The following is a 27,588-nucleotide window of genomic DNA, read 5'->3' as shown; positions in this document are numbered from 1 at the left end:
TAGTCTGACGGACTCAGTCCGTCGGACTTTGGATGTTGAAAAGTCCGCTCGTGTGTACGCGGCATTACTTGCCCCTCTTGAGCTGAAAATAGACATGGGGGCCATAAAAACTAGAGAAGGGCATTGGTTTGTGCCCCGCCTCTGACTCATTTTGCTGTGTTGTGAATAGACCTTTGCTTCAGAAGATCATACTACCCTGTTTCCCCCGAAAATAAGACCTAACGTGATTGTCCATGATGGCTGCAATATAAGCCCTACCCCCCAAATAAGCCCTTGTAGGTCTTATTTTCAGGGTAGGGCTTATTTGGGGGGTAGGGCTTATATTGCAGTAATCACAGACAATCACGCTAGGTCTTATTTTCGGGGAAACAGGGTATATAGGCTATTCACATTATGATAGTAAATCTCTGAATTAAGCCCTAGTCCTTTATAAATAAAGAAAGCCACTTTACTTATGAATGATTATTTTGAAGTGCAGCTATCAGTAGCTTTATAAGTTTGAATACCTGCATTCCCGGGTCACGGCATACAGCAATATTATTATAAAGCTGTCATTGAGCTTCAGTTAGGTGACTGTTTCTTGGCCCAGTACCCCCAGTTCTGCCTGAGGGTACTATAGTAAGAAAATTGTGCCAATAGTTTGCTGCAGGCAAAGGAAGCATTTTCTTAGTCTTCACTCCCCTATACACATTCTCTATGTAGCCAATGCAGATTTTTCCTACAGGAATATGGATAGAAAAGTGCTGGAACTCTGGGAACTTTTTAAATGTTTATTGTATTGTTGTTGTCATTCATTATTATGTTAGTAGTGCAAATATAGAGAATTTGAATATTGGGCTGGCAGGCTTCTACAGGCCGTAGGGCTTCCAGGATCACCTTGGGTTGTGGTAGGGATGAGTGATTTAGAATTGAAGTGCCACACTGAAATATAAAAGTCCAAATACGAGTGTATTTCAATAATATATTGTGTGCAAAACCAACACATGGACGTGGAGACGTGGAGAAGGTGAAACTATTTTGTAGACTCGATATTCAAACCATAGTGGGATGATATTGAAATTCATTTTCTCAGAAATTTGTCGGGATGTTACAGGGAAAATTATACATACAGTACATTGTTTCATTGTTTCATTTCTTCCAAGCCCTGATGAAGTGAGTGGCGGTACAGCCCCTGAAACACGTAGGCTTTGCGAACAGTATATTGTCTTTGGTCTTGTATATTACTCCAATTGTAAATCATTCATTTCCTACTTTTATTAAACTTTTTAAAGCTTTCTGTGTCCCAGTATTCTTTTATTTAATTTACTTTATTATTAGTAATTTAATAGAATTTACTTTATTATTCCCATGCAGCTGGGATGTTGGAAATTGGTCAGTTTGCAGCCGGACTTGCGGCCCTGGAATACAACACCGTCAGGTCCTCTGCCGGCAGATGTACGCAAATCGCACCACCATGGTTCACCCACAGAGATGTGGCCATCTGCCCAAACCCAACGTCACTCAGACATGTCAGCTTCGTATCTGCAGCCAATGGGAGATCCAGAGTAACTGGAGCACGGTAAGAACCTGTATATCCCAAAATCCCATAGAATGTCATATTGAGCATGTAATGCAGACCTCAGGTTATCTTAAAGTGAACTTGTGGCCAGGCTATGGTCAGTAAAATATTGATATAGGCTTAACAAGCACTAAATGTGCTGTAAAACCAGCCCTCAATGACCTCTGTAGCTGCAGCCATTGCATAGCATATCATTCTCAACTTACTAACATAACTTGCATTTGCCAAAAATGCCCATCCCATATAAATTGTCCAAAGCAGCGGTTCTCAACCTTATTGAGACCAATAAATTCAGACCTCAGGTTATCTTAAAGTGAACTTGTGGCCAGGCTATGGTCAGCAAAATATTGATATAGTCTTAACAAGCACTAAATGTACTGTAAAACCAGCCCTCAATGACCTCTGTAGCTGCAGCCATTGCATAGCATATCATTCTCAACTTATTAACATAACTTGCATTTGCCAAAAATGTCCATCACATATAAATTGTCCAAAGCAGCGGTTCTCAACCTTATTGAGACCAATAAACTCTTCCAAAACCTCCCATACCCCAACAGTAACATTTTATTTAATAAAACGTTATATTCTTACACAATAAAAAGTATGGCAATGCAAAAGAGATATTTAAATTCTGAAAGGCTCTGGATAGGGCTGGGTGTCACTGTGGTGGGATGGGGGTGGCCCTGTAGGGGATGAGATTTCTACAGGTGTCTGGGTGCTTTGGAGGGGGCTAGGGGGTCACTCCATTAAGGCTGGGGATTTTGCTGGGGGCACTATGGGTGCTGCAGGGGTTGTGGGGGATGGGTGACACTGTACGAGGTTGGCGAGTACTGAGGGAGGTTGGGGGCGTTGTGGCGGCTGAGGAGCACTTGAGTCCACTATGGAAGATTAGGGGCTCTATGGTTGCTGACTGAGAATCACTCTGGGATTTAGGAGATTGGCAGCTGTCTGGAGGCCCGGTAGGAGGGAGGCCATGGCCCAGCAGCAGGCCACGACTCAGTGGTTGAGAAGCACTGGTCCTGAGGCAACCAGTCTTTGCTTTCAGAACTGTCAATAGTAAATAAATAAACCAGCAGAAATATTTGGTATCCAGAATTTCCTGGCATGACCGTCCTCTACATCATTCAGACCTGTGATTATTCTGGGAGGTTTTATTGTGGGTAGCCATCCTCTGCTGTTCTTATCCTTCATTTTGCTTATTCTTGCCTCGACATCATTGTATCCACAGTGCTCCGTCATGTGCGGCGTTGGACAGAGGACCCGGCATGTGCGCTGCATTAGTAGCCAAGGAGATGAAGTCGGCGATGGAGAGTGCAGCAACCGCCTCCGACCTAGAACCAATGAGGCCTGTGACATGGGCCCATGTGTCCGCAGCTGGTTCCACAATGAATGGAGCTCAACGGTAAGTCATTACCAATGGTAACTCTCACTACTGACGGATAGGCTTAATTCAAAGGACAATATCTACATTACAACAACCAAAGAAGAAAATCTGTATTGATCCATCATTGATATGACTAGACTTAAACACCAACTCTAAGAATTACAAATAAAATACCTGTATATTATGCCCGATAAATTAGGCCATCCGGTCTGCCGTTGCCTTCTCCACTATCCCAGGAACCAGAAAATGCCTGTCATTGTAGTGTTTGTTACTACAATACTGGAAATAATCTTGTAATTACATTAAAGCAGTGACTATCATATAGCTGTAGCACCCTGATGTTTAGGCAGGGTTGCTATTAAATTTAGTTAATTTCAACCTTTGTTAGAAACTGTTACAAGATTGTTGCCAAAGGAGACAGTGGTCCTGCCCATGCAGATGTGGTGTCTAGTTAGATGCCTTCTCCTGTATGGCTGTCTGCTTATAGAAGTCTCGGAGGCTGCCAATTAACATTGCATCTACCTAAGACTGGCCTGGCCTTAACCCTCTCTCCCACAGTTCTGTTTAAGAGACAATAAATCTATTTGCATTCAAGAAGTGTCTGGTGCCCATCAATTCACCTTGCACTGCACCCACCATGCCTTGTAACCCACTCTACACAGAAAGATGTCCCTAACTCTCGAGGTCACCATTAGACCTCTGGGGGCCTGGGACCTTTCTACATTTGGCGCCCAACGTGGGGCAAAGGTTCCTGCAGCAGTCACCAATAGCAATCGGCTACACCTACATTGGGATTTCATCTGGAAAAGTGGCAAGTAACATCTCTACTTCTTATAGACTGCGTTATTGTGCATTTTAACAATGTGGGGAAGAACCAGCAAGTCTCATTGCTCATGGGAGAGTATCAGCCTGGTCTTTTCACACTTCCCGCCAGCGTTGCAAGGGTTAAAACAGACTCCATTAAAGATTTGGACCGCCGTGAAAGGAAAGAGGCGGGCGCTGAAGTTTCCAGAAAGTATCTGCACCAATCCCTGGACAGGGGGAGGAGCCTAAAGGAAGTGCTACCCCATGTGCCTGGTTGTAGGATGGAGATGGCGCAGTTTGGTGGTATGATGGGGGATTGGAAGATGTACATTCCGGATGTTGGCTCTGGCCTGATTGAGTCCAAAGGCCTTCTGACTGACACCAGAGTGCGGTATACGTCCAAGGGTAGTCTTGCCCTGTTCACGGCTGGAGGATATGAAGCCTTGGGACTGATTTGCGGGAAGTGTTCCCGTCTGGCCACGCAGTTGAGGCCTTGGATTGTCCGCGGCCGTTGTGGGGAACCCCTGGTGCCCATCAATTTGCCTTGCACGGCACCCACCATGCCATGTAACCCACTCTAGACAGAAGGATGTCAGCTGTCCCTAATTCTGAAGGTCACCATTAGGCCTCTAGGGGCCCAGGACCTTGCTACATAGCATTTATTTTAAAATATTTTATCAAATGTCCCAGAATGGTTTATCTTAATATTTGTAGACCAGAGAAGAAATCTGTGATGACCTCTTCTGAAGTCCCAATATATTGTGCAACTAATAGGAACCTGCTGTCAGTAGAAATACTTCCTGATTTTTGTCATTCCTGTTGTGTTGCCTTAGTGATAGATTTTCATCCTTTTTTTTTGCTTGCAGTGTTCTTCAGAATGTGGAATGGGAATCCAGCGTCGTTCAGTCTTCTGTCTTTCTAGTTCGGCCTCAGATGAATCTCAGGATGGCTGCGGAGGAACTAAGCCTTCTGACATGAGAGTATGTAACAGTGGACCCTGTGAAAGGATAGTGAAGTGGTACACAGGACCTTGGTCTGAGGTAAGCAGAACAGACAGGTCCCTTTTGTTCTTGACCAAGCATGCAGCACCTAAACTATTCTTTCATCTATTGTTCTTGTCTACCACTTTACTGTTTGCTGACCCGAACTGCCTTACTACCCTTTTCATGCTGCCTACCTTGACCCCTACTTTAACTATTCCTATTAACTAGTATTCTCCCATCTACCGCCGACTCTTTGCTCACCAAAACTGCCTGGCTACCCTTTGCTTGCTGCCTACCTTGACCCCTGCTTGAACAGGACTACCCTCTTATCTACTGCCTTGTGTACTGCCTATCCTTTGCTGATCCAACCGCTTGTCGCTTGCCAAGACCCCTGCTTGTACCTGACTACTCTCTGCTAGCCACTTGCCCCCCTGCTTGGATCTGACTACCCATTAGTCTCCTATCTCCCCCACTGTCTCTGTGCCTTAACCTATTCCTGCCACCCTCTTGGGGGGGGGGTGCAATTTTGGGGGACGCAACCTGGTGCTGGTTTGCAGCAAAGAAAACAGGGGGTTGCTGGAGTTCCCAACCATCATCCTTGCAGGATGCTCAGTTGAAGACTGATTGGTACGTAGGCTATGCACCCTGGGTGAGCTCACACCATTTGCACCCCTACCCCATTGTTCTTGAAAGAACAATATTAATCTCATGGGTATCTATAAGGGCAGAATTGAGTGCCAAACATATCATTGTAGATGCTTATAAACATTAAGAAGTGTAACATTGTCCAATCAAGATTTACATACAAAAACAAATCTTTACCCTCCCCCCAACTAAGAAGGTCTGTTCTAATATCTGTATGTCAGGCAGTTCAGTCACCATTCTTGATGAAGAGCTGCAAGATTAACCACCCCAGTATTATTAGGATCCCTTCATAGGACTGAACACAGGCAAGATCAGCAATAATTTGCAGCCAGGCTTACTGTAGTTCAGTCTGGCAGTGGAGTGGCAGTAAAACAAGCGGTTCATTTGTGCTTTTATGGCCCCGTGACCACCCATTACCAAATGTACATGGTGGCCAGAGGTGTGACAATAGACATGTAGAGATATATCACTGCTCTATCTCTATCTATCTGTAATTAAACCAATAACTGGGTGAAAACTTAGAGATGGACAGCCCTAGGTGGGGCTGAGATGTCCAGCTTGAATAAGTTGGATGTGAAATGGCATTATTGGTGTGCGACTTCTTGCTTGCTGCCACGGACATGAGACTTTGCGGTGCGGGAATTTTAACTCGGCATATTGAGTTTGGCAGGCAGCGCTGCCTGTCAATCTTTCCCTCTGACGTCAATGGGACGGCTGCCACGGACATGAGACTTTGCGGTGCGGGAATTTTAACTCGGCATATTGAGTTTGGCAGGCAGCGCTGCCTGTCAATCTTTCCCTCTGACGTCAATGGGACGGCGCTGCCACTACCTGCAGTTGCCATAGTCACGTTTGGTGTGTACTGACGGTGTGATAGTTCAATGTAAAATTTCCATTGGGATCAAAAAAGTCCCCCTTGGAATAGAAAACGGGCCACAAAGTAGACCACCGTATCACCTTCTAAACACCTGTAAACTGGCTGACAACCACGGTCTGAAAAGCAATTCACTGTGGATTGCTTGTCAGGGGTTGGTAAAGACTGCTGCCATGTGAAAGAGGCTTACTGTACTGCACTGCTAAGCAAGAAGCAAAGTATGCCTATGTAATGAGCAAATATGGCTGCCCCCCATGTACACAGAGTGGTTAGCACTTCTGCCTAGCAGCAATAGGGCCGCTGGTTCGAATCCCAACCACAACACTACCTGTCTTGAGTTTGCATATTCTCCCTGTGCCTGCCAGGGTTTCCTCCAGGAACTCTGGTTTCCTTCCACACTCCAAAGACATGCTGGTAGGTTAATTGGCTCCTGTCTAAAATGTCCCTAGCATGTGAATGACTCTGAGTTAGGGACCTTAGATTGTAAGCTCCTAGAGGTCAGTGGCTGATGTAAATGTATAAAAAAGATGTAAAGGTGTAAATTGACAACGCTATATAAGTACCTGAAATAACAAATATATAATAAGTTCAACTTTTGAAATGTTGATTGCCTATGTGACTATGAAAAGGTCTCAATGTACAGTAGAGGAACTCATAACAAATTTGGGGGCTATCATGAAAAACTAAAGATATATTGTGGCCTCTTATATTGCTGCCACATTAAGCTACTGTTTTTCATTTCATACAACTTCATTTAACTTAATGATTACATTTACATATATACAGTTAGGTCCAAATATATTTTGGGCACAAGTTTTATACTTTTGGCTCTGTATGCCACCAGAATAAAGTTCAAACAAAACAATCCAAATGAATTTGAAGTGCAGACTTTCAGCTTTAATTCAAGGGATTGAACATAAATATCAAGTAGAAACTTTAGGAACGGCAACCATTTTTATACACAGTCTCCCCATTTTCAGGGGCTCAAATGTAAATTTGGACAAATTGATATAATCAAAAATAAATGTTCATTTTTAATATTTTGTTGAGAATCCTTTACTGGCAATGACTGCCTGAACCCGGGAACCCATGGTCATTACCACAGACCAGGTTTCCTCCTTTCTGATACTTTGGCAGGCTCTAACTGCAGCTGTCTTCGGTTGTCTTTGTTTGTGGGTCTTCCTGCCTTTAGTTTTGCCTTCAGCAAGTGAAATGCTCAATTAAGTTGAGATCAGGTGATTGGCTTGGCCATTGCAGAATATTCCACTTCTTTTCCTTCAAAACTCCTGGGTTGCTTTTTGCAGTGTGTTTTGGATCATTGTCCATCTGTACTGTGAAGCGCCATCCAATCAACTTTGCTGCATTTTGACGAATCTGGGCTGACAGTATATCTCTAAACACTGCAGAATTCATCCGGCTGCTTCTGTCTTCTGTCACATCATCAATAAACACCAATAATGTCCCATGCCATCACACTACAAGCTCCACCATGTTTTACAGAGGACTTGGTGTGCTTCAGAAACTGTTCCAAGCCTTCTCCACCCTTTTTTCTTTTCGTCATTCTGGCAATTCATCTTCACTTCATCCATCCAAAGAATGCTTTTCCAGAACTGGTCTGGATTTTTTAGAAGTTTTTAGAAGTTTTTTGGCAAAGTCTAATCTGGCTTTTCTATTCTTCAGGCTTATGAATGGTTTGCACCTTGTGGTGAATCTGCTGTATTTGTTCTTAGGAAGTCTTCTCTTGATTGTAAACTTTGACAATGATACGCCCAACTCCTAGAAAGTGTCCTTCACTTGTCTGGATTTTGTGAATGGGTTTGTCTTTACCATAGAGAGGATCCTGCGATCATCCACCACTGTTGTGTTCTGTAGACATCCAGGCCTTTTTATGTTGCTGAGCCCACCAGTGCGTTCTTCTTTTTCAGAATGTACCAAACTGTTGATTTGGCCACTCCTAATGTTGCTGCTATCTCTCTGATGGATTGTTTCGTTTTTGAAGCCTTACAATGGCCTGTTTTACTTGCATGGACAGCTCCTTGGAACGCATGATGTAGGTTCACAGCAATAGATTCCAAATGCAAATGCCACACTTGGAGTCAAGTCCAGACCTTTTACCTGCTTAATTGATGAAGAAACAACGAAGGAGTAGCACACACCTGGTCATGAAACAGCTTTTGATTCAATTGTCCAATTAATTTCTGTCCCTTGTTAAAAGGGGGGATTGCTATTCTTAAGAGACGTAATTCCTAAAGCCTTCCTCCGATATGGATGTACATACCCGCAAATTCAACCTGAGAGTGTGCACTTTCCACCCATATCCATTATATAACTATAGCTTGAATATGTTTTGGTAAATGCCTGAAAAAAAACTAAAATTGTGCCTGTGTCCAAATATATATGGACCTAACTGTATCTAGAAACATGACCAAAAAATACATTATATAGTCAGGATAGAAAACCTGTTTAAGAAGCATAGGTCCTAATCTTCTGTCCTGTATATTAGTGCTCGGCAGACTGTGATGAAGGCTCACAGAGACGAGATGTGATCTGCATCAGCAAACTTGGGACTGAGTTTAACGTGACGGACCCATCAGAGTGTGCTCACCTTGACAAGCCCACCGGTCTGCAATCATGTAATGCTGGACCTTGTGGATCACGCTGGTTCACATCCCCATGGAGCACAGTAAGTGTATAAGTGTAATTAATCTGCTTTTAAAGAGGAACTCTGGGAAAACAATAGGCCAAATATGTACAGATAGAGGAATCAGAGTGATAATGGAGGTGCCTTCAGGGGCAGGTAATATATGAGAGAGGAAGAGAGAGTAAAGCCACCCAAAGATGTGAACCTGAGCTTTGCCCATGCAAAGGAAAGCAACAGGTTACACTCAAAGCGGTCTATTAACCACTTTTGGCATTCGGCACTGCGTCGCTTTAACTGACAATTGCACGGTCGTGCGACGTGGCTCCCAAACAAAATTTGACGTCCTTTTTTCCCCACAAATAGAGCTTTCTTTTGGTGATATTTGATCACTCCTGCGGTTTTTATTTTTTCTGCAATAAACAAAAAAAGAGCGACAATTTTGAAAAAAACGCATCATTTTTTACATTTTGCTATAATAAATATCCGCCAAAAATATATTTAAAAAAACAATTGTTTCCTCAGTTTAGGCCGATACGTATTCTTCTACATATTTTTGGTAAAAAAAAAAATCGCAATAAGCGATTGTTGATTGGTTTTCGCAAAAGTTATAGCGTTTACAAAATAGGGGATAGTTTTATGGCATTTTTATTAATAATATTTTTTTTACTAGTAATGGCGGCGATCAACGATTTTTATCATCACTGTGACATTAAGACGGACACATCGGACATTTTTGACACATTTTTGGGACCACTGTCATTTATACAGCGATCAGTGCTATACTAATGCACTGATTCCTGTGTAAATGACACTGGCAGTGAAGGGGTTAAAAACTAGGGGGCAGCGTAAGGGTTAAGTGTGTCCTGGGGAGTGTTTCTAACTGTGGGGGCATGGCTACGGGTGACACGTCACTGATCTCTGCTCCCGGTCACAGGGAGCAGAGATCAGCGACACTGTCACAAGGCAGAACGGGAGATGCTTCTTTACATTAGCATCTCCCCGTTCTTCCTCTCCGTGAGACGATTGGCGGTATCCCCCGGCGATCGAGTCCACAGGACTTGCCGCGTGCGTGCCCGCAGGCCACCTCTTAAAGGGCCACGTACAGGTGCGTTAGTTTGCCTATAAGAGCCCTTCTGCCGATGTATATCGGGAGGCGGTCGGCAATCGGTTAAAAAATAAAATAGTATTCTCATACTATTCCTGAATTATCCCTGTAGTGTGTCTAATATGTGTATTTCCTACAATCACCAGCTAAATCTAGTGGCCGTAGTGGGGTATTTTTCTAGGTTTTGGTATTTCAAGAAAATACTGCATTATGGACACTAGATGGAGCTGATGATCACATGAAAATAAACATATTACACATATTAGACATATTATGGAGATTATTTGTGACACCTGTGTGAATGCTTAGGCATATGCACAGCAAATTTTTAGTGTATGTCGAGCCGAACCCTTTTTCTTTTCTTATAGGGTGAGGAAGGGCAAGAAAGAGCTCTATTAACCACTTGCCGACCAGCCCACGCCGATATACGTCGGCAGAATGACATGGCTGTGCAAAACAACGTTTGAGTACGTTGTTCCCTTTTAAGAGCTTCCGTAAGCGGGCACGAGAGCCAGCACGGGGATTTGTGCGTGTAAACACACAAATCCCTGTTCTGTCAGGAGAGAGGAGACATATCATTTTTCCTAGTAAGTAGGAACAGCGATATCTCTCCTCCCCCAGTCAGTCATATATCCATACAGTTAGAAACACTAACTATGTTTTTTTTGTTTGTAGTTTTGCTGCGTCCTCCTTTAGACGCTCTCTCTTTGTCCTTAAGTTATGTTAGGATTCGGGGATTAAATAAACTTATGTATGGTAATGTATATGTTATCTGTTAAGGAAATATAATGCTGATATGGTTTAATAATGTTGGAATAACTTTTAAAAAGAAAATTCAATAGAGATTAAAGTAAAAAAAAAAAAAACACTAGCTATGGAACACAGTGTTAACGCCTTCCCTACCAGTGACATTTACACGGTAATTAGTGTATTTTAATAGCGCTGATCGCTGTATAAATGTCAGTGGTCCCGAAAATGTGTCAAAAGTGTCCGATCTGTCTGCCGCAATGTCGCAGTACTGATAAAAATCGCAGAGCACTGCCATTACTAGTAGAAAAAAAAATAGCATAAATCTTTCCCATTGTTTGTAGATGCTATAACTTTTGCGCAAACCAATTAATATACGCTTATTGCGATTTTATTTATTTTTTTTACCAAAAATATGTAAAATAATACATATTGGCCTAAACTGATGAAGAAATTTGTTTTTTAAAAACATTTTTGGGGACATTTATTATAGCAAAAAGTAAAAAAAAATAGTTTTCTCTTAATTGTTGCTCTATTTTTGTTTATAGTGCAAAAAGTAAAATAAAATAAAATACCACCAAAAGGAAGCTCTATTTGTGGGGGGAAAAAAAGAACGCAAATTTAGTTTGGGTACAGTGTCGCGCGACCGCACAATTGTCAGTTAAAGCGACGCAGTGCCAAATTGTTAAAAGTGCTCTGGTCAGGTAGGGGGTAAAATCTTCCGGGGGCTGAAGCGGTTAAAGAATTTTGCCTAGCTTCCTGTTCTGCTTTTTGGAAATATCCTCTAACTTTATGTTGTGTAAGTGGGATAGGAAGTGAAGGGCAATTTCCTCAATAACCTGGCAAGAGGATTCATAGAGTAGTAAAGTACAGGCCGGCAGCTTCTCCATAGAAAATATTTATTTAAGCATTGCAGCAATAACATCATCCAAAAATGCTGACGCGTTTCGGCCTTGGGCCGTTATCAAAAGCAACCCGGCAGGGGTTTTAATCTTTCCATACTTTGTCGCCCAAAAAATTGTCTTTACATAACCTTTAAAAAAAAAGTTTTCTTCTAAGGTTTAACCTTCCTTTTCAAAATAACCCCCCCCCCCTTTCTTCTTGCTCCCTCCAGTGCTCGCAGTCCTGCCTCGGCGGTCTCCAGGTAAGGGAGGTTCGTTGTCTGACAGCTGATAAGAGCTTCAGCCAGCTCTGTGACCTGGATTCCAAGCCGGACGAGAAGAAAACGTGCAACACGCAGCCCTGCTCCGCCGTTCTAGGTGAGGAGTCCGCGACAACTGTCCCACCTCCAACTGATATAGCAGTGCAGGCCTCTCCAGCAGCTAAGAGGTTAATAAAACGCTGAATGCTTTGCGGTGCACATGAGTGTCAGTGACAACCATGTTGGTGTAATAAGACTACCATTCATCCCATCGCTATAGGGATAGATTAAAGTGTAACTCCATCTTTGTAGAAAATCTGTTATTTGAAATCAGAACGGTGAGTGACTGCCTTTCTGAAATGTGTTCATTAACCCTATGTTCACACCTATGCGCTTTTTTTTTGTGCGTTTTCCGTTTTTCAGAAACACGCTACAGTCCGTTTAACACGGTTTCCTGTGGTCCAAGTTCACATGTATTTGTTTTTTCGGCCTTTTTGGAAAGGGTCAGGAACTTTTTTTTCCTGCGGCAGGTTGCGTTTTGCTTGTAATAGACTCCAGTGGAGTCGCACCAGTGCACGCTCGAATAAAAATTTGGTTCCCCGCCAAATCCATACCAGACCCAAGGACCGTTTTTTCACAATTTTTTTTTTTCTGCTGACAATTTTTTCAAGCTTTTAGCGGGAAACCATCAGAAGTCATCAGTTGCCAAGGATGTGGCGGCCGCCTTCCCAGCCCGCTCCTTAGCAACCAGCTATATACAATGTGTGTAACCACTTAAAGCGGAGTTCCACCCATTTAAAAGTCTTTTAATAATCAGACACTCACCTGTTCCGCGGTCTAGTGATGTGGGTGCACGAAGCCCCGCTCCTTTCCCCCTCCTCTCCGCAGCGCCGGCATTGACATGCTGCGTACACAGGTTTCGCACATTCCGACAACAAAATCCATGTTTTTTTTCCGACGGATGTTGGCTCAAACTCGTCTTGCATACACACGGTCACACAAAGATTGTCGGAAATTCTGATCGCTAAGAACGCGGTGACCTACAACACGTACGACGATTACGTACGACGAAATTGCGAACGGCAAGAACGCCGTGATCCAGATCTCAAATTTTGTGCGTCGGAAATTCTGATGGAAAAAGTCAGATGGAGCCTACACATGGTCGGAATTTCCGACTTGGTCGGAAATTGCGAAGGTCAAGAACGCGGTGATGTACAACGCGTACGACAAGCCGAGAAAAATGAAGTTCAATAGCCAGTGCGGCTCCTCTGCTTGATTCCAAGCATGCGTGGAACTCTGTGCGTCGGAATTGTGTACACGCGATCGGAATTTACGACAACGGATTTTGTTGTTGGAAAATCTGTGATCCAGATCTCAAATTTTCTGCGTCGGAAATTCGGATGGAAAAAGTCAGATGGAGCCTACACACGGTCGGAATTTCCGACAACAAGCTCCCATTGAACATTTCCTGTCAGAAAATCTGACCGTGTATACGGGACATTACACTGAAATCTCGAAACATCTACGATGACCCGATAAAAATGAAGTTCAATAGCCAGTGCGACTCTTCTGCTTGATTCCGAGCATGCGTGGAACTTTGTGCGTTGGAATTGTGTACACACGATCGGAATTTACGACAACGGATTTTGTTGTCGGAAAATTTGAGACCCAGATCTCAAATTTTGTGTGTCGGAAATTTCGATGGAAAAAGTCAGATGGAGCCTACACACGGTCGGAATTTCCGACTTGGTCGGAAATTGCGAACGTCAAGAACGCGGTGGTGTACAACACATACGACGACCCGAGAAAAATTAAGTTCAATAGCCAGTGTGTCTCTTCTGCTTGATTCCGAGCGTGCATCGGAATTGTGTACACACAACGGATTTTGTTGTCGGAAAATTTCAGATCCAGATCTCAAATTTTGTGCGTCGGAAATTCAGATGGAAAAAGTCAGATGGAGCCCACACACGGTCGGAATTTCCGACAACAAGCTCCAATTGCACATTTGCCTTTGACAAAGTTTGACCGTGTGTACGGGGCATTACTGTGGGCGTGGCCTCCGCATGCAGATGTAGAGATTTCAGTGTAATGCCCCGTATACACAGTCAGATTTTCTGATGGGAAATGTTCAATGGGAGCTTGTTGTCGGAAATTCCGACCGTGTGTAGGCTCCATCGGACATTTTCCATTGGAATTTCCGACAAAACTAAATTTGAGATCTGGATCTCAAATTTTCCAACAACAAAATCCGTTGTCGTAAATTCCAATCGTGTGTACACAATTCCGATGCACAAAGTTACATGCAAGCTCGGAATCAAGCAGAAGAGCCGCACTGGCTATTGAACTTCAATTTTCTCGGCTCGTCGTACGTGTTGTACGTACCGGCGTTCTTGGTGATCAGAATTTCCGACAAGATTTGTGTGACCGCGTGTAAGTAAGACAAGTTTGAGCCAACATTCGTTGGAAAAAAAACATGGATTTTGTTGTCGGAAAGTGCAATCGTGTGTACAGGGCATTAGGGTGGACTTTTCCTTGAACCTGGCAGTGCAGGGGCAACTCACTGCAAAGAGACATTTTTGTTTTCCTCGGAATTCAGCTTGAAACGTGTCTTATTTTGCTCAACTCCATTACATGGGGGATCGATGAGATTAGTAGTTTAACCAAGAAAGATACGAATGTTTGTGCTTTTGTTCAAGCTCATGCCATACAAGGGCACTGCATTTCTGGCAAGAGCTACGGGTATTTCTGTACCTGTCGAAAGTGTTCTTAACCTGAAAAAATAAATGAATGCACCCATCTCATTTTATGATTGGTAAGCTACAATATATTACATGTTTGTTTTTGGATTTAGGTACACCTTATAATATGAAGAAAGGCAGAGTTACACTTTAATCTTCAGTTTAACTTGGTGAACTTAACCCCCTTTATCACCCATAGTCCAAATTAATACTGGTCCTCACTATTATAGGTATGATCCAGGCCAACCTGATATTAGAAACCTGTTGGAAATATGTAGCTCCCATTGCTGTGCCCCCTCTGGAGATGTCAGATTCAATGCTGTTATGTTGATCCTCTGGCTTAGGTGCTTTTCGGATTGCCTGATCGGTGAAGTCAAAATGGCTGATCTTCATATTTTTTTTTCTAGACCAGCTTTTAGAAGGTATCGAAGCCAGGAGATAACCATGAGAGCAGGGCAGCCAGTGTTGTTAGAAAGCGATAAACAATGGCTGATATATTGCTGTATCTACATGAAAGTGAAGAAGGAAAAAAAAAATTGCCACAAAACGCCAAACATCCACAGGGATAGCCATGGGTGAACAAAGTGGTCAAACTCCACCTTAAACTGTCCTAATACGTATGGCCAGCCTTACCCTATTAACTTGGTTGGCATAAAACATGAGTGTTGCATGTGGAATTGGCATGGAATGATAGCTTATATAACAATTTATTTTGTATTTTTATTACTGACTACAGTATGTCTTAAAGGGTAGGTCCACCTCACCAGCTGCATATATTTTCCGGTGGTTTTGGCAGGAAGACCTCTACATCAGATGTCCCAGCTTTGCTGACTGTGGCCATCACTGGCTTATGTTAAATTCTCATTTATTTGACAGTTCATAGAATACAACAGTGGGGCTCCCTCCAGCCCAAACAAGAAGAATTACATGATATGGCATGGAGGAGGTGGCAGTGATAGGAAGGTCTCTCTCCAACACTCCATTAACATCCACCAAACCATTGTACAACCACCGTAAATTGGCTTTTGGGTGATAAAGTACACAAGGGAGCTTCAGTAGCCCCCAAAACGGGTATCTTTATTATGAAATAGTAATTAAAATTGTGATGGTTGCCCATGCACTCCGCTTGCCTCCCTATTGTCTAATGAGGCTGTAAGTTGTTGCAGGGAAGTGAAAGAAGTGGAAAGACCACAATGTGATCATAGGAGCACTATTCATTGCTTACATAAGAGAGATAAAAAAAAGAGGTCCATAGAGACATGGATGAGCGAGTTTGGGGTGGAGGAACTTGACTGGCCTGACCTCAACCCGATAGAACACCTTTGGGATGAGTTACAGCAGAGACTGAGAGCCGGGTCTTGCATCATCAGTGCCTGACATCACAAATGCGGTTCTGGAAGAATGGTCAAACATTCCCATAGACACACTCCTAAACCTTGTGGACGGCCTTCCCAGAAGCGTTAAAGCTGTTATAGCTGCAAAGGATGGGCCAACTCAATATTGAACCCTACGGACTAATGCCAGAATTTTTGACAGCAAAGGTCAGACGGAACGAATCCGTCTAACAATTCGATCGTGTGTGGGCTCCATCGGACTTTTGCTGTTCAAAAATCTGATGGACTTTAGAAATAGAACATGTTTCAAATTTTTCCACCGGAACTCCGTCTGACCCAGTTCCTATGGAGAAATCTGCTCGTCTGTATGCTAGTCCAACGGACGAAAACTGAAAGCGGAGGTCCACCCTAAAGTGGACCTTCCGCTCATTGGAATCCTCCCCCCCTCCGTCGCCACAATTGGCACCTTTCAGGGGGGAGGGGGGTGCATGTACCTGTACAGTACAGGTATCTGCACCCACTTCCGGCGTAGATTCTGCAGAAAGGAACGCCCCTTTCCGAAAGTCCCCCGCTGCCTGCTGGGAAACACAGGGATCCCAGAGACAGCGGGGACCATCCTTATTGTGCAGTGCAACTCGCACGTGCGCAGTAGGGAACCACTTCCTGATTCCCATAACCAAGATGGCGGCGGCAGCACCCGAGAGACGATCGAGAGATCGGCTTCGGGTGCCGACATCGCGGGCGCGCTGGGCGGGTAAGTGTCCTTATTTTAAAAGTCAGCAGCTGCAGTATTTGTAGCTGCTGGCTTTAAAACAAAAAAAAAAAAAACGGCGGAACTCCCGGTGGACTCCTGCTTGAAGCTAGGGCAACTATTGGCTGCTGGCTATGAACTTCCTTATTCTAGTCCGGTCGTACGCCATCACGTTTAAATCCGACAGACTTTGGTGTGATTGTGTGTGACCAAGTCCTTTCATTTGGAAAGTCCATTGGAACTCCGCTGAAAGTCCGTCGTGAAGACCGTCGGACCTAGTCTGCCGGAAAAGCCGGTCGTGTGAACGTGGCATAAGACTGGGATGCCATTAAAGTTCATGTGCATGTAAAGCCAGGTGTCCCAATACGTTTGACAATATAGTGTATACAGCAATGGATAGATTACGGGCAGGTTTGCCTGGAGAGAGCCCGCCCCTCCATAGGGGTACAGGGACCCACGGGACCCCATGGAAGGGCAAAGTACATAACAAATGTTTTAAAAATCCCAACTCGCTTACCAGCTAGAGTACAAAAAAGAAAAACTGACCTACCATAATAGAGACCATTTTGTGGAGGGAAACTGCAGCAGCCTGGCTACAACCATGGGTATGTATAGCCACCTGGAAGCATTGGCACGACTGCCAAGTGATGACGCAGAACCTCCAGGAGGCTGTACATACCAATGATTTTAGCTAATGTGACCCCTAAAAAAAAGGTCACTTTATTAGGCAAATAGTGACTCTTATGTTCACATTGTGGCCTTTGCCATGTATTTTGTCTTTGATTTGGATACAACTGATGGCCTCACTGGCCAAAGGGTAGGCAAGGGGATAGAGGGCAAGAACCAGGAAAGTTCTGATGATGGTTTCATAAGAGACCTTTTCTATGGGGGTACGGAGTCTCCTTTGCTTGCTTTATTACCCAAAAGCCTACTTAAAATGATGGTACAATTTAGCGTGTCAATGGTTGGTGGTGGACGCCAATGGGCTCCAATGAGCTTAAGCACTTTGGCTTCTTATATTTGTCAAGGACAGTGATCGGATGTCCCCTATGACTGCCACCTCCTACATGTGGTCTCATGTCACCCATCCTGTTTCCTGATGGATTGATACTGTCTTGGTTGTACATTTGCGCCATTCGTGAACAAAAATTATTACAATTTTTTTACTTTCACGCTGGCCATAGATGGTTCAAATCTCAGTTGGTTCAGCAGGACCTGGCTGAGATTCAAACCATGTTTGGGCAGGTTGATTGTTCTCCCGCCCGGGACAGCTCTCCGCGCTATCCTGCTGGGAGAAGACAATAGCTCTGTTCGAGGGATTTCCCCATCAAGACTGCCCCATGGATGCCCTGGTAATTAATTTTTTTGCTTGACCTCCAAGCTCCATTGTTTGACAGTAAACAGTCTTCTCCAATACTCTGTAATCAGTTGGTTTCAACGGATGGAAATGTCCACAGGTTGTTATAAGCCTTACTTCTGTAAACCATTTTTTTAAAATATGTTTTTAATGAAGTCTTTGTCTTCCCCACCCAGATGAGAACTGCCGAGATCGATATCACAATTGCGCAGTGGTGGTCCAAGCCCGCCTCTGCGTCTACGCCTACTACAAGCAAGCGTGTTGCTCATCCTGTTCCCACTCCCTGCAACGAACCAGGGCATCAGAGAACCGATAGCGTGCACATCTCCCACCTCCCCCCTACCCCCTGCCTCACCAGATTCTATATTTTATATATTCAGAAGAGACAGTATTTATTAACCTCTTTGGCGCTAGTTCGACCAGCCTAACTTCAAACAGGCGAAAAACCGCGTGGGCCCAACTAGAGCGGCGAGAGACACAATTGTATATTTGCTTTTAATGTTGGCCGGTCAGCCGCAGGGGGAGGAGTCTGCTTTCCCTGATACTTTACGGTGCTAAGTAACAATACCTGTATACCCGTTTTTGACCTACTGCGACTGTGATTTATATGCAACTGATCTTGTCGGTAATTCAATATAGGAATTTTGTTAATAATCGTAGCGCTACGGTGACATGAAGGCAGACATATACTGTCTATATATGCTTGCGATATACAGAAATATAAACTACAATGAACCCCAAAGTCTTCTCTCCTCCAATGTCAAGACAGTGATTACATGGCCTATGCCGAAGGGAGTGCCAGCTATGTGATCACATGGTCTTTCCTTTGACATAGGCCACATAACTGGCACCAAAAGAGAAAAATTTGGCAGAACCAAGACAATGGCTAATATCGCTGTAATATTTTTTTTATGATTACTCAGGGGAGTGATTATATAGACATTATAGGACAGTATAGGTTTGCTATAAAGTAGGTAGGTACTGCCTTTTTTTTTTTTTTTCACTTTTGAAGTTTTTAGGGTATTTTGGAAGGGTAATGTTCTCAGCCCAACAAAGCCTCGCCTCCTGTACCATTAAAAACCAACTGAACTTTCAGGTTCTGTTGGCTAAATATGTTCCAAGTGCATCAACACAAAAGGTGTACAAAGTATCATAATGAGACACAATGTACAGGGACAGGGACAATTGTAGACAGGCACCCACACTCACTCAGGTTGAACTGGATGGACTGGTGTCTTTATTCAATCTAACTATGTAAGGAATATAATTAACATAGCTAAGGAACAGCCAACATGAACACAAACATTAGGCTAATTAAACAACTAACCACCTAGGTGGCTCAGTGCCCACCCAGGCATAAACATCCCACAATGGTTTTCTAACAAGGTAAAGTGGACACAATGTTAATCTCATCTCCAAGAGCTGATCAAACAGACAGAAACAATAGGTGACTCAATTAACAATGGTAATTCACACTTAGGCGACACACAATGGAAGCGACATACTTGACAATAAACATAACACCTTAATAAACAGACTATAGCAGAAGGCCCCAGCCCAGCTCAGACAGTTCGGCACCAGCATTCAAGAAGACCCGAGGTTGTCCAAATCTCATTAACCAGCTTTCTTTTCACCTACATCTTCTCCCCATCATGTCTTGCTTGACTGTTAAATGTAATAATGTCCTCTTGCATTGTATAACAGGACATGCTCGTAGCTCCCTCAAATGCCAGGGCCCATAGTCAGTAGGCTACCCTGCAGTCCCCTCCAAAAGCCTCTGTACTGGTTAGGTCTGTCACATGCATGCTCACTGTTTCAATGTAAAATTCCCCTTTAGATCAAAAAAAAAAAAGAAAAGAGGCATTCAAAAGGCAGCAGTATTGCCACCTGAATGCTTGTAAATTGTTTCTTACCCACTTCAAAGAAAGCCATCCACCAGTGATCACTTTTCAGAGGTGTGATTTTTAGAGCTACTGATCTTTAGACTTTCCACGCCACTTGTTTTTAGGCACTTGGAACGTATTTAATGATTTGAACATATAATGTAATTGGACTATATATCTGTCCATTCTTGATAGAGCAGGGAGTTATGGCATGGAAATGTTTGGTGTCACTGAAGGTGACCCTAAAATGGCCATTGTACGAGACAACAACAAAAAAAAATCGAACTGGCTTAAAACGCCATTCATGCCAGATGTGAGGCACTGGTTGTGTTAAAAAAAAATGTGGTCATGCTGCCTGCTTTGTTCATTGATCTGTTCTTTTTTGCATTCATTGTGGGAATCCTTTGCAAACGGCATGCACCTGACCCATTGTATTCAACACGACCCTTCCAAAACACGCTAAAACCTTCATCATTGGAGGAAAGAAATCCACCCTCTACCTTCCCTATCCTCATTCCTCAATGTGGGGGCCCTTTCATCATTGTTACAACCTAACCAACATACCCAAAAAGGGTATATTTTCATTTTAACACCAACTATTGTTACCTCCCTTTCACGTGGTCTGTTTATAAAATATTTGTTGGCCGAATATCAGAAGCATTCAAACAGGTTGTCTGAAATGCCCACATATTTTTTCTAATAGATTGATTTCTATATTTTCAGCTCCACCTAGTGGCCAAAATGCAGTACATCTTTATGAAATACCTCAGTAAGAAAATATACTGAATTTTGGCCACTAGATGGAGCTGAGAATATAGGAATTAATCAATAAGGGAAAAAATGCTCATTCGGCCAACAAATATTTGATAAATAGACCCCATGTGTGAAGCTAAAATATGTATAAGAGCAAAATGTTGATTATGTTGTGACCCTGTTCACTGTAGCGCTATGTGACATGTTAATTTTCAATCTGTGATAACTCAGGCCTCGTTTATCAAAGCATCCGAGTTAGCAACTGTCTGTGCTTTGCATCAACCAATCCGCTTGGAGCTATTAATATTGCCAGTTAAAAAATAAAAGGATATATGATTGGTTGTTATAAAGAAGACAGGCGGATTGTATTAGAGCAGGGGTCTCCAAACTTTTCAAGCAAAGGGCCAGTTTACTGTCCTTCAGACTTCAGGGGGGGCTGGATTCTGACCAGTGGGGGTAGAAATTTCCCCGGGGCCAGGCATCAAGAATAAACATGGCCTCAGTATTGGTGGTCAGTAGCAAGAGGGATAAGGCTTCATCACTTGTAATAGTGGAAGAAATAGTGCCCCCGTTGTTGGTGTCATTGGGAGGAATAGTGCCTCATATCATTGGAAGCAATAGTGCCCCAAGGGCCCGGATGAAGGCTAGTGAAGGGCCACATCTGGCCCTCGGGCTGCAGTTTGGAGACCCCTGTATTAGAGGCTTTGATAAGCGAGGCCCAATAAGAGCAATACTGAACCTGCTATAGACGGACATCGGAGAACGGTGAGAGGAAATTGGGCTTTTCCCTGATGTTCCTACGATGTCTGTTTACCGCAGGCTCTGGAAGGACGGAGAATATATTTCTGCATAGATATTGACTTTCTACTGTGTCTGCCTCCTATTTCTCTTCCCCCTCCCACCCCCCAGCATTTAACAATAATATGGTGATGTACTGTAGATCAGTGGTCCTCAACCCTGTGAGAAGAAAAGAACGGCTGCAACGTTCCAACGTATTTATTCCAAAATAGCAATTGACCGCCAACAAGACTGGGTGTCCGAACACAGGAGTTGACGCGTTTCACACCGACCTCAGTGCTTCTTCAAAGAAGCACCAAGGTAAGTGAAACGCGTCACCTCCTGGGTTCAGACTCTCTATCTTATGTTGGCGGTCAATTGCTATTTTGGAATAAATACGTTGGAGCGTTCCTTTGGTGTGCAGCCGTTCTTTTCTTCTCACAGGGTTGAGAACCACTGATCACCGGTGGCGAGCCGTGGCTTGCACCCAGTCCATCCGGACTGTATTGATTGCTCACCTGGATCGGCGTTTTTATCCCTTGAACGTTCTCAACCCTGTCCTCAAGTACCCCCAGCAGGCCATGTTTTGGGAATTCCTCTTAGCCCTTGTACACACGGTCGGAGATTCCGTCGGAATGTGTCCTATCGGACCGTGTTGTCGGATATTCCGACTGTGTGTGGTCTGCATCGGACTGTTTCCGTCGGAATATCCGTCGGACCAAATTTTCCAACTTGCTGGAAATATTTTCCGTCAAAATGCTCCGATCGGACATACTCCGATCATGTGTAGAGAATTTCGATCGGACAAAGTGCCACGCATGCTCAGATCAAATTCCTACATCAAAGCTATTGGCTACTAGCCTGAACGTAGTCCCATCGTAACGAAATTACGTCATCACGTTCTGAAAGATCGGATTTTTCGACAACTTTGTCCGACCGTGTGTATGCAACAGTTTCGGACAAAATCTGACGGATTTGGTTGTCGGAATCTCCGACCGTGTGTACAAGGGCTAAGATAAAATAGCTGTCCAAAATCCGAAACCATTGACTCTGATTTAACCTGTGAAAGATAAAGGAAAACCTGCAAACATGGTTTGTTGGGGGTACTTGAGGACGGGGTTGAGAACCACTGCTGTAGATAACCCACGTGGGAGCCCAGCGGTGGCTAAATCACACGTGACTCTGAGGTTTAAACCAGTTATCATCTGTTTTGTTTTTGTTTTTTTATCATATCTGAGGTCAGTAGTTACAACATTTAACTTTGAAGGGTGAACTCACACTAATGGGTGTATTTATAAAAGAAATGCACAGAGCAATTTGCACAACTGCATGTACATTTGTTCTGTGCGAATAGGGGAAAAATTGAATGTTATTAGGCATTATTTTTTTTCCAGGTTGCATGTTTTTCATTCATAAGAATAGTGTGAATGAGGAAAATACTGCATTATGGCCACTTGATGGTGCTGATGATAAGTATTTATTTCCTATGTGCATCATCATTTCCTGATTCACTCAGATTTACTGGTTGGATGAAAAACATTTGACCTGGAGAGAAAATAGCATAACATTCAATTTTTATGCCCGTTGCACACAATGAATTGCTCTGTTATTTTTATTTTATTTTACAAACACCTTAAGGTTTATTAACCGTACCCGAGCGTGGTTCATGCCCCAAAGTCCAGTTCTTGTGTGTGGTGTGATCTCTCCGCAGCATACCTGGGCACGGCTCAGTGTACCATTCCTGGAACTGCTTGGAAGAGGTGATCTGGGGTGGAGTTCAGTTGGGCTCTGGCAAGGTGTGCTTAGGTGTGATCGCTAACCGTGCCTTTCATATATCACTGAGCACTCATTGAGCACAAGGTGAGCACAGACCAGCAAAGGAGTGGGGAGGGGGGGCAATCCTACTTGGGCACGGTACAAGGCAATCATGCCTAGTATGTGTTCATCTTTATGTAAGCCTAACCCCTTCAGTGCCAAAGAAAAACAACCAACATCATTACCCCCTTGCATGTCCAACACTGTATAGCAGCCTTTCTCAACCTTTTCAACACAGAGGAACCCTTGAAATAGTTGAAATAGTTCTCCAGTTTTCGAGGAACCCTTGCTAAAAATTAGAAATCTACAACTCATGATACATTAGTGTGATGGTCAGGGGGAAGAATGGTCCTTACACTTGTGGTCATTGGGAAGAATTACCTCCTTACAGATAGCTAAAAAGACCAATGGTGTGAGTGGGAACTTATCTGAGAGGCAGAAATTGCCCAATGCTGAAGGAACCCCTCGAAACCTCTGGAGGAACGCTAGGGTTCCACGGAACCCTGGTTGAGAATCACTGCTGTATAGGCATCTCTCAACATGTGCATTGTATTTGGTACATGTAGAGATGCAGATATGTGATATAGATGCCGGGCATTTCATTTTTGCGAAATCATTTTAAAGTGAAAGAGATGTAGGGTACCCATGTTTGCCAAGTTGCACTTACTTACAAAGCTATGATGATCCATTGCTGGATCATCATAACCCTGGGAGGACATGACCCCAGTGCCTTCCAGGGAAATCTTGCCAGATCTTGCATATGGGCCATGCGAAACCTATAGTGACTTGTTATTGAAGGACCGCAGGTAGATCTTGTACGGTGAATGATCCATATGACATCGGGCACATACACCATTTGTGAGTTGAGGAGGTTTGGTAGTGACTAACAAGCTGCTACAGATCACGTATTGTGCATGCCCCACATATTGTGTCCTGCATGCACTCTACGAGACCTGGCACAGCTTGGGAACAGTTAATAATGAGCCAACCTAGATCTTCTATGGCACATGTGCAAGATCTGGCACAATGTTATTGGTGGGCTGGAACAGAACAAGGAAGAAGAAGCTGGTCATTGCTGATGTTATATTTAAAAATGGCAGCATAGGATGTGAAGCCCATGCATGGATCTGCGGGAAAGAGGGAACCGAAAAAAGAAAGGTGTATATTCCTATGTGTTTGTCTACATACCTATATTTAGCATTGGCAGTTTAAAAAGGGGAAAAGGTCCACTTTAGAGGTCAGTTCTCCCAAGTTCAGTTATAAATGGGTTCTGTTTGGATAAATCCCTCCTTGGCTTCTTATACCTTTGTGGATTTGTGTCCTTGCTTACCAGCTTTGCCCCCCCACATTATTAAGAATGGCGAGCCAAACACCCAGGCCGGGAGATCTTGCCGTTGGATTCCTTCAGAAAGCAACTAGCAAAGATTGGAGAGTTCCGCTTGGGTGAGCTGTCCATTCTGACTCATACTTGAGTGTTTAAAAAATCATACAATGAGGCGGCTTCAGGTTATTGATGGAATGAACTCAATATGGTCTACACGTTTTACTGTAACGCCCTTATTACCTCTGCTACAAAAATAGACTTATGCCGCGTACACACGATCGAATTGTCCGGCGTATTTAGTCCGGTAAACAATCCGGCGGATAGTCCGGCGGACTTTCTACCCAACGGACTTGGCCACACACGGACACACAGAAAGTCCTGCATTTGCTAGCGCAATGACGTACAACACGTACGACGGGACTAGAAAAAGGAAGTTCAATAGCCAGTAGCCAATAGCTTCCTTCTCGTACTTGCTTCTGAGCATGCGTCATTCTAAGGCCTTGTACACACGGTCGGAGATTCAGACGGAATGTGTCCTATCGGACCATTTTGTCGGATATTCCGACGGACCAACTTTTCCATCTTGCCGGTAAAATTTTCAGACAAAATGCTCATATCGGACATACTCCGATCATGTGTAGCCTACTCCGACGGACAAAGTGCCACGCATGCTCAGATCAAATTCCTAGACCAAAGCTATTGGTTACTAGCCTGAACGTAGTCCCGTCGTAACGAAATAACGTCATCACGTTATGTACAATCAGATTTTCCGACAACTTTGTCCGACCGTGTGTATGCAACATCACTTCCGGACTTCTTCCGGAATTAATTAGTCGGAATTACTCCGACGGATTTGGTTGTCGGAATCTCCGACCGTGTGTACAAGGGCTTAGTCCGCCGGGCTAGCATACTCACGAACGTATTGTCCGCTGAAAACCCAAGTCCGGCGGAAAGATTGGGCTGCAAAACTACTTTCTAAGTCTGCCGGACTTTACGCTGAGAAAGTCCGCTGAAGCCCATACACGATCGGATTGTCCGGTGAAATGCATTTCGGCGGACTAAGTACGCCGGACAATTCGATCGTGTGTACGCGGCATTACACATCAGTATTGGAAATTGGTTTGGGGGACAATAAAAACTGGTACAATAAGAGTGAATTTGTGCCCCAGTCCCTGGTTAAAAAAATAAAAAATAAATAAAAAGTCAGCTTTTTTATTTTCCAAACTTTATTGAAAACGTGTGCTCTGATTGGCTGTTCATGGTCCCACCCCTTGTCCTATAGCTGTATCTGCTTTCAAAGGTGTCCTCGATTATTTTTTTTTTTTAAAGTTCAGCCAAAGGAACACAAAAAACATCTTACTATTTTCATACTCTGTCCAGAAATCTATATTCCAGCTGTTATATCCGTGATAAACCTTGTCAATTGTTTTCTTGTAAATTTTAATTTATTTTTTAAGAATGAAGATTTTATGTTTTTTTTTGTTTTGTTTTTTTTCTTATGGAAAAAGATTGTAAAAAATAAACTTGAAAATAGATTTGGATTTTAGTGCGGTTTGTTTACTTGGTACAGTAATCCATAGAAACTGATCATACTTCCATCGCAATGAAATAAGGCAAAAGGAGAATAAGGACATTTCTGCCTTCCTGTACCATATTCCCCAGACATGTGGTATGTGCGTATGCTTGGGCGATGCCCAGTACAACTTCTACTATACCCGGGGCAATGATGCCATGCTGGTTAACTGAGGGGGGGAGGGGGGCGGGATCGGAGAGGCTCACTTGCTTAACACTGACCTATCTGACATACCCTGTTTCCCCAAAAATAAGACCTAGCGTGATTGTCGGTGATGGCTGCAATATAAACCCTACCCCCCAAATAAGCCCTACCCTATTTCCCCCGAAAATAAGCCCTACCCTGAAAATAAGACTAAAAAGGACTTTAACTAGGGCTGTTTTGGGGGGTAGGGCTTATATTGCAGCCATCATCGACAATCACGCTAGGTCTTATTTTCGGGGGAAACAGGGTACACTGACATATACACTGACCTACCTGACATACATGACTGACTACCTGACATACAGGACTGACCTGATTGACATGTACACTGACCTCCCCGACATATACACTGACATACATGACTGACATACTTGACTGACATGCATGACTGACCCACCTGACATACATGACTGACATGACTGACCTGACTGACATGTATACTGGCCTACCTGACATACATGACTGACTTGACTGACCTGACTGACATGTATACTGGCCTACCTAACATATACACTGACATACATGACTGACCTACCTGACATACATGACTGACCTACCTGCAGGGGCAGACTGACTATTCGACCACTCGGGCACTGCCCGAGGGCCCCAGGCCACTAGGGGGCCCCATCAGGGTTGCCAGCCTCATTAAAACCAGGGACAGTATGTAAAAATCTGTGATTTTTTTTTTTTACATCTGTCTCTGTAATGTCCCTTACCGACATCCTCTTGGTCTAAAAATCCAGAGATTATAGCTGCCCCACCTCTCCAGTACCTTCTAGATAGAAACATGTCTGTGTATACTGTGTGTACATGTATGTGTATATTGTGTGATAGTATACTGTGTGTGTTTGTGTATACTGTGTGGCCCCATAATCTCTGATTGCCTGGGGGCCCCATAATCTCCTATTGCCCAGGGGCCCCATGAGTTGTCAGTCTGCCCCTGCCTACCTGGTAACTCTGGAGGAGCTGCAGAGATCCACAGCTCAGGTGGGAGAATCTGTCCACAGGACAAATATTAGTCGTGCTCTCCACAAATCTGGCCTTTATGGAAGAGTGACAAGAAGAAAGCCATTGTTGGAAAAAAACCATAAGAAGTCCTGTTTGCAGTTTGTGAGAAGCCATGTGGGGGTGATAGCAAACATGTGGAAGAAGGTGCTCTGGTCCGATGAGACCAAAATTGAACTTTTTTGGCCTCAA

The 27,588-nt window shown here is 43.7% G+C and overlaps 1 protein-coding gene across 4 annotated transcripts in view; it reads left to right on the top strand.

The window, feature by feature from the left end:
- ADAMTSL4 (ADAMTS like 4) overlaps window positions 1-26,155 on the top strand; it is a 341,665-nt gene extending 315,510 nt beyond the window's left edge. For 3 of the 4 annotated variants that reach the window (XM_077464215.1, XM_077464216.1, XM_077464214.1), the window contains 6 exons: window positions 1,354-1,558; window positions 2,787-2,960; window positions 4,613-4,786; window positions 8,752-8,931; window positions 11,856-12,000; window positions 18,239-26,155. In XM_077464215.1, coding sequence (XP_077320341.1) covers window positions 1,354-1,558; window positions 2,787-2,960; window positions 4,613-4,786; window positions 8,752-8,931; window positions 11,856-12,000; window positions 18,239-18,378 — 1,018 coding nt within the window. In that variant the 3' untranslated portion in view covers window positions 18,379-26,155. Of the gene's footprint in view, window positions 1-1,353; window positions 1,559-2,786; window positions 2,961-4,612; window positions 4,787-8,751; window positions 8,932-11,855; window positions 12,071-18,238 lie in introns of all 4 variants that reach the window. The other variant, XM_077464217.1, reaches the window with a different exon arrangement.
- The last annotated feature ends 1,433 nt before the right edge of the window (window positions 26,156-27,588 follow it).

The sequence above is a fragment of the Lithobates pipiens genome, unplaced genomic scaffold (assembly GCF_037356315.1).
Source record: "Lithobates pipiens isolate NorthernLeopardFrog02 unplaced genomic scaffold, aLitPip1_a1.2 Scaffold_30, whole genome shotgun sequence".
Taxonomy (NCBI): domain Eukaryota; kingdom Metazoa; phylum Chordata; class Amphibia; order Anura; family Ranidae; genus Lithobates; species Lithobates pipiens.
Note: the sequence above shows the minus strand (reverse complement) of the source record. Positions and strands in the feature narration are given on the sequence as shown.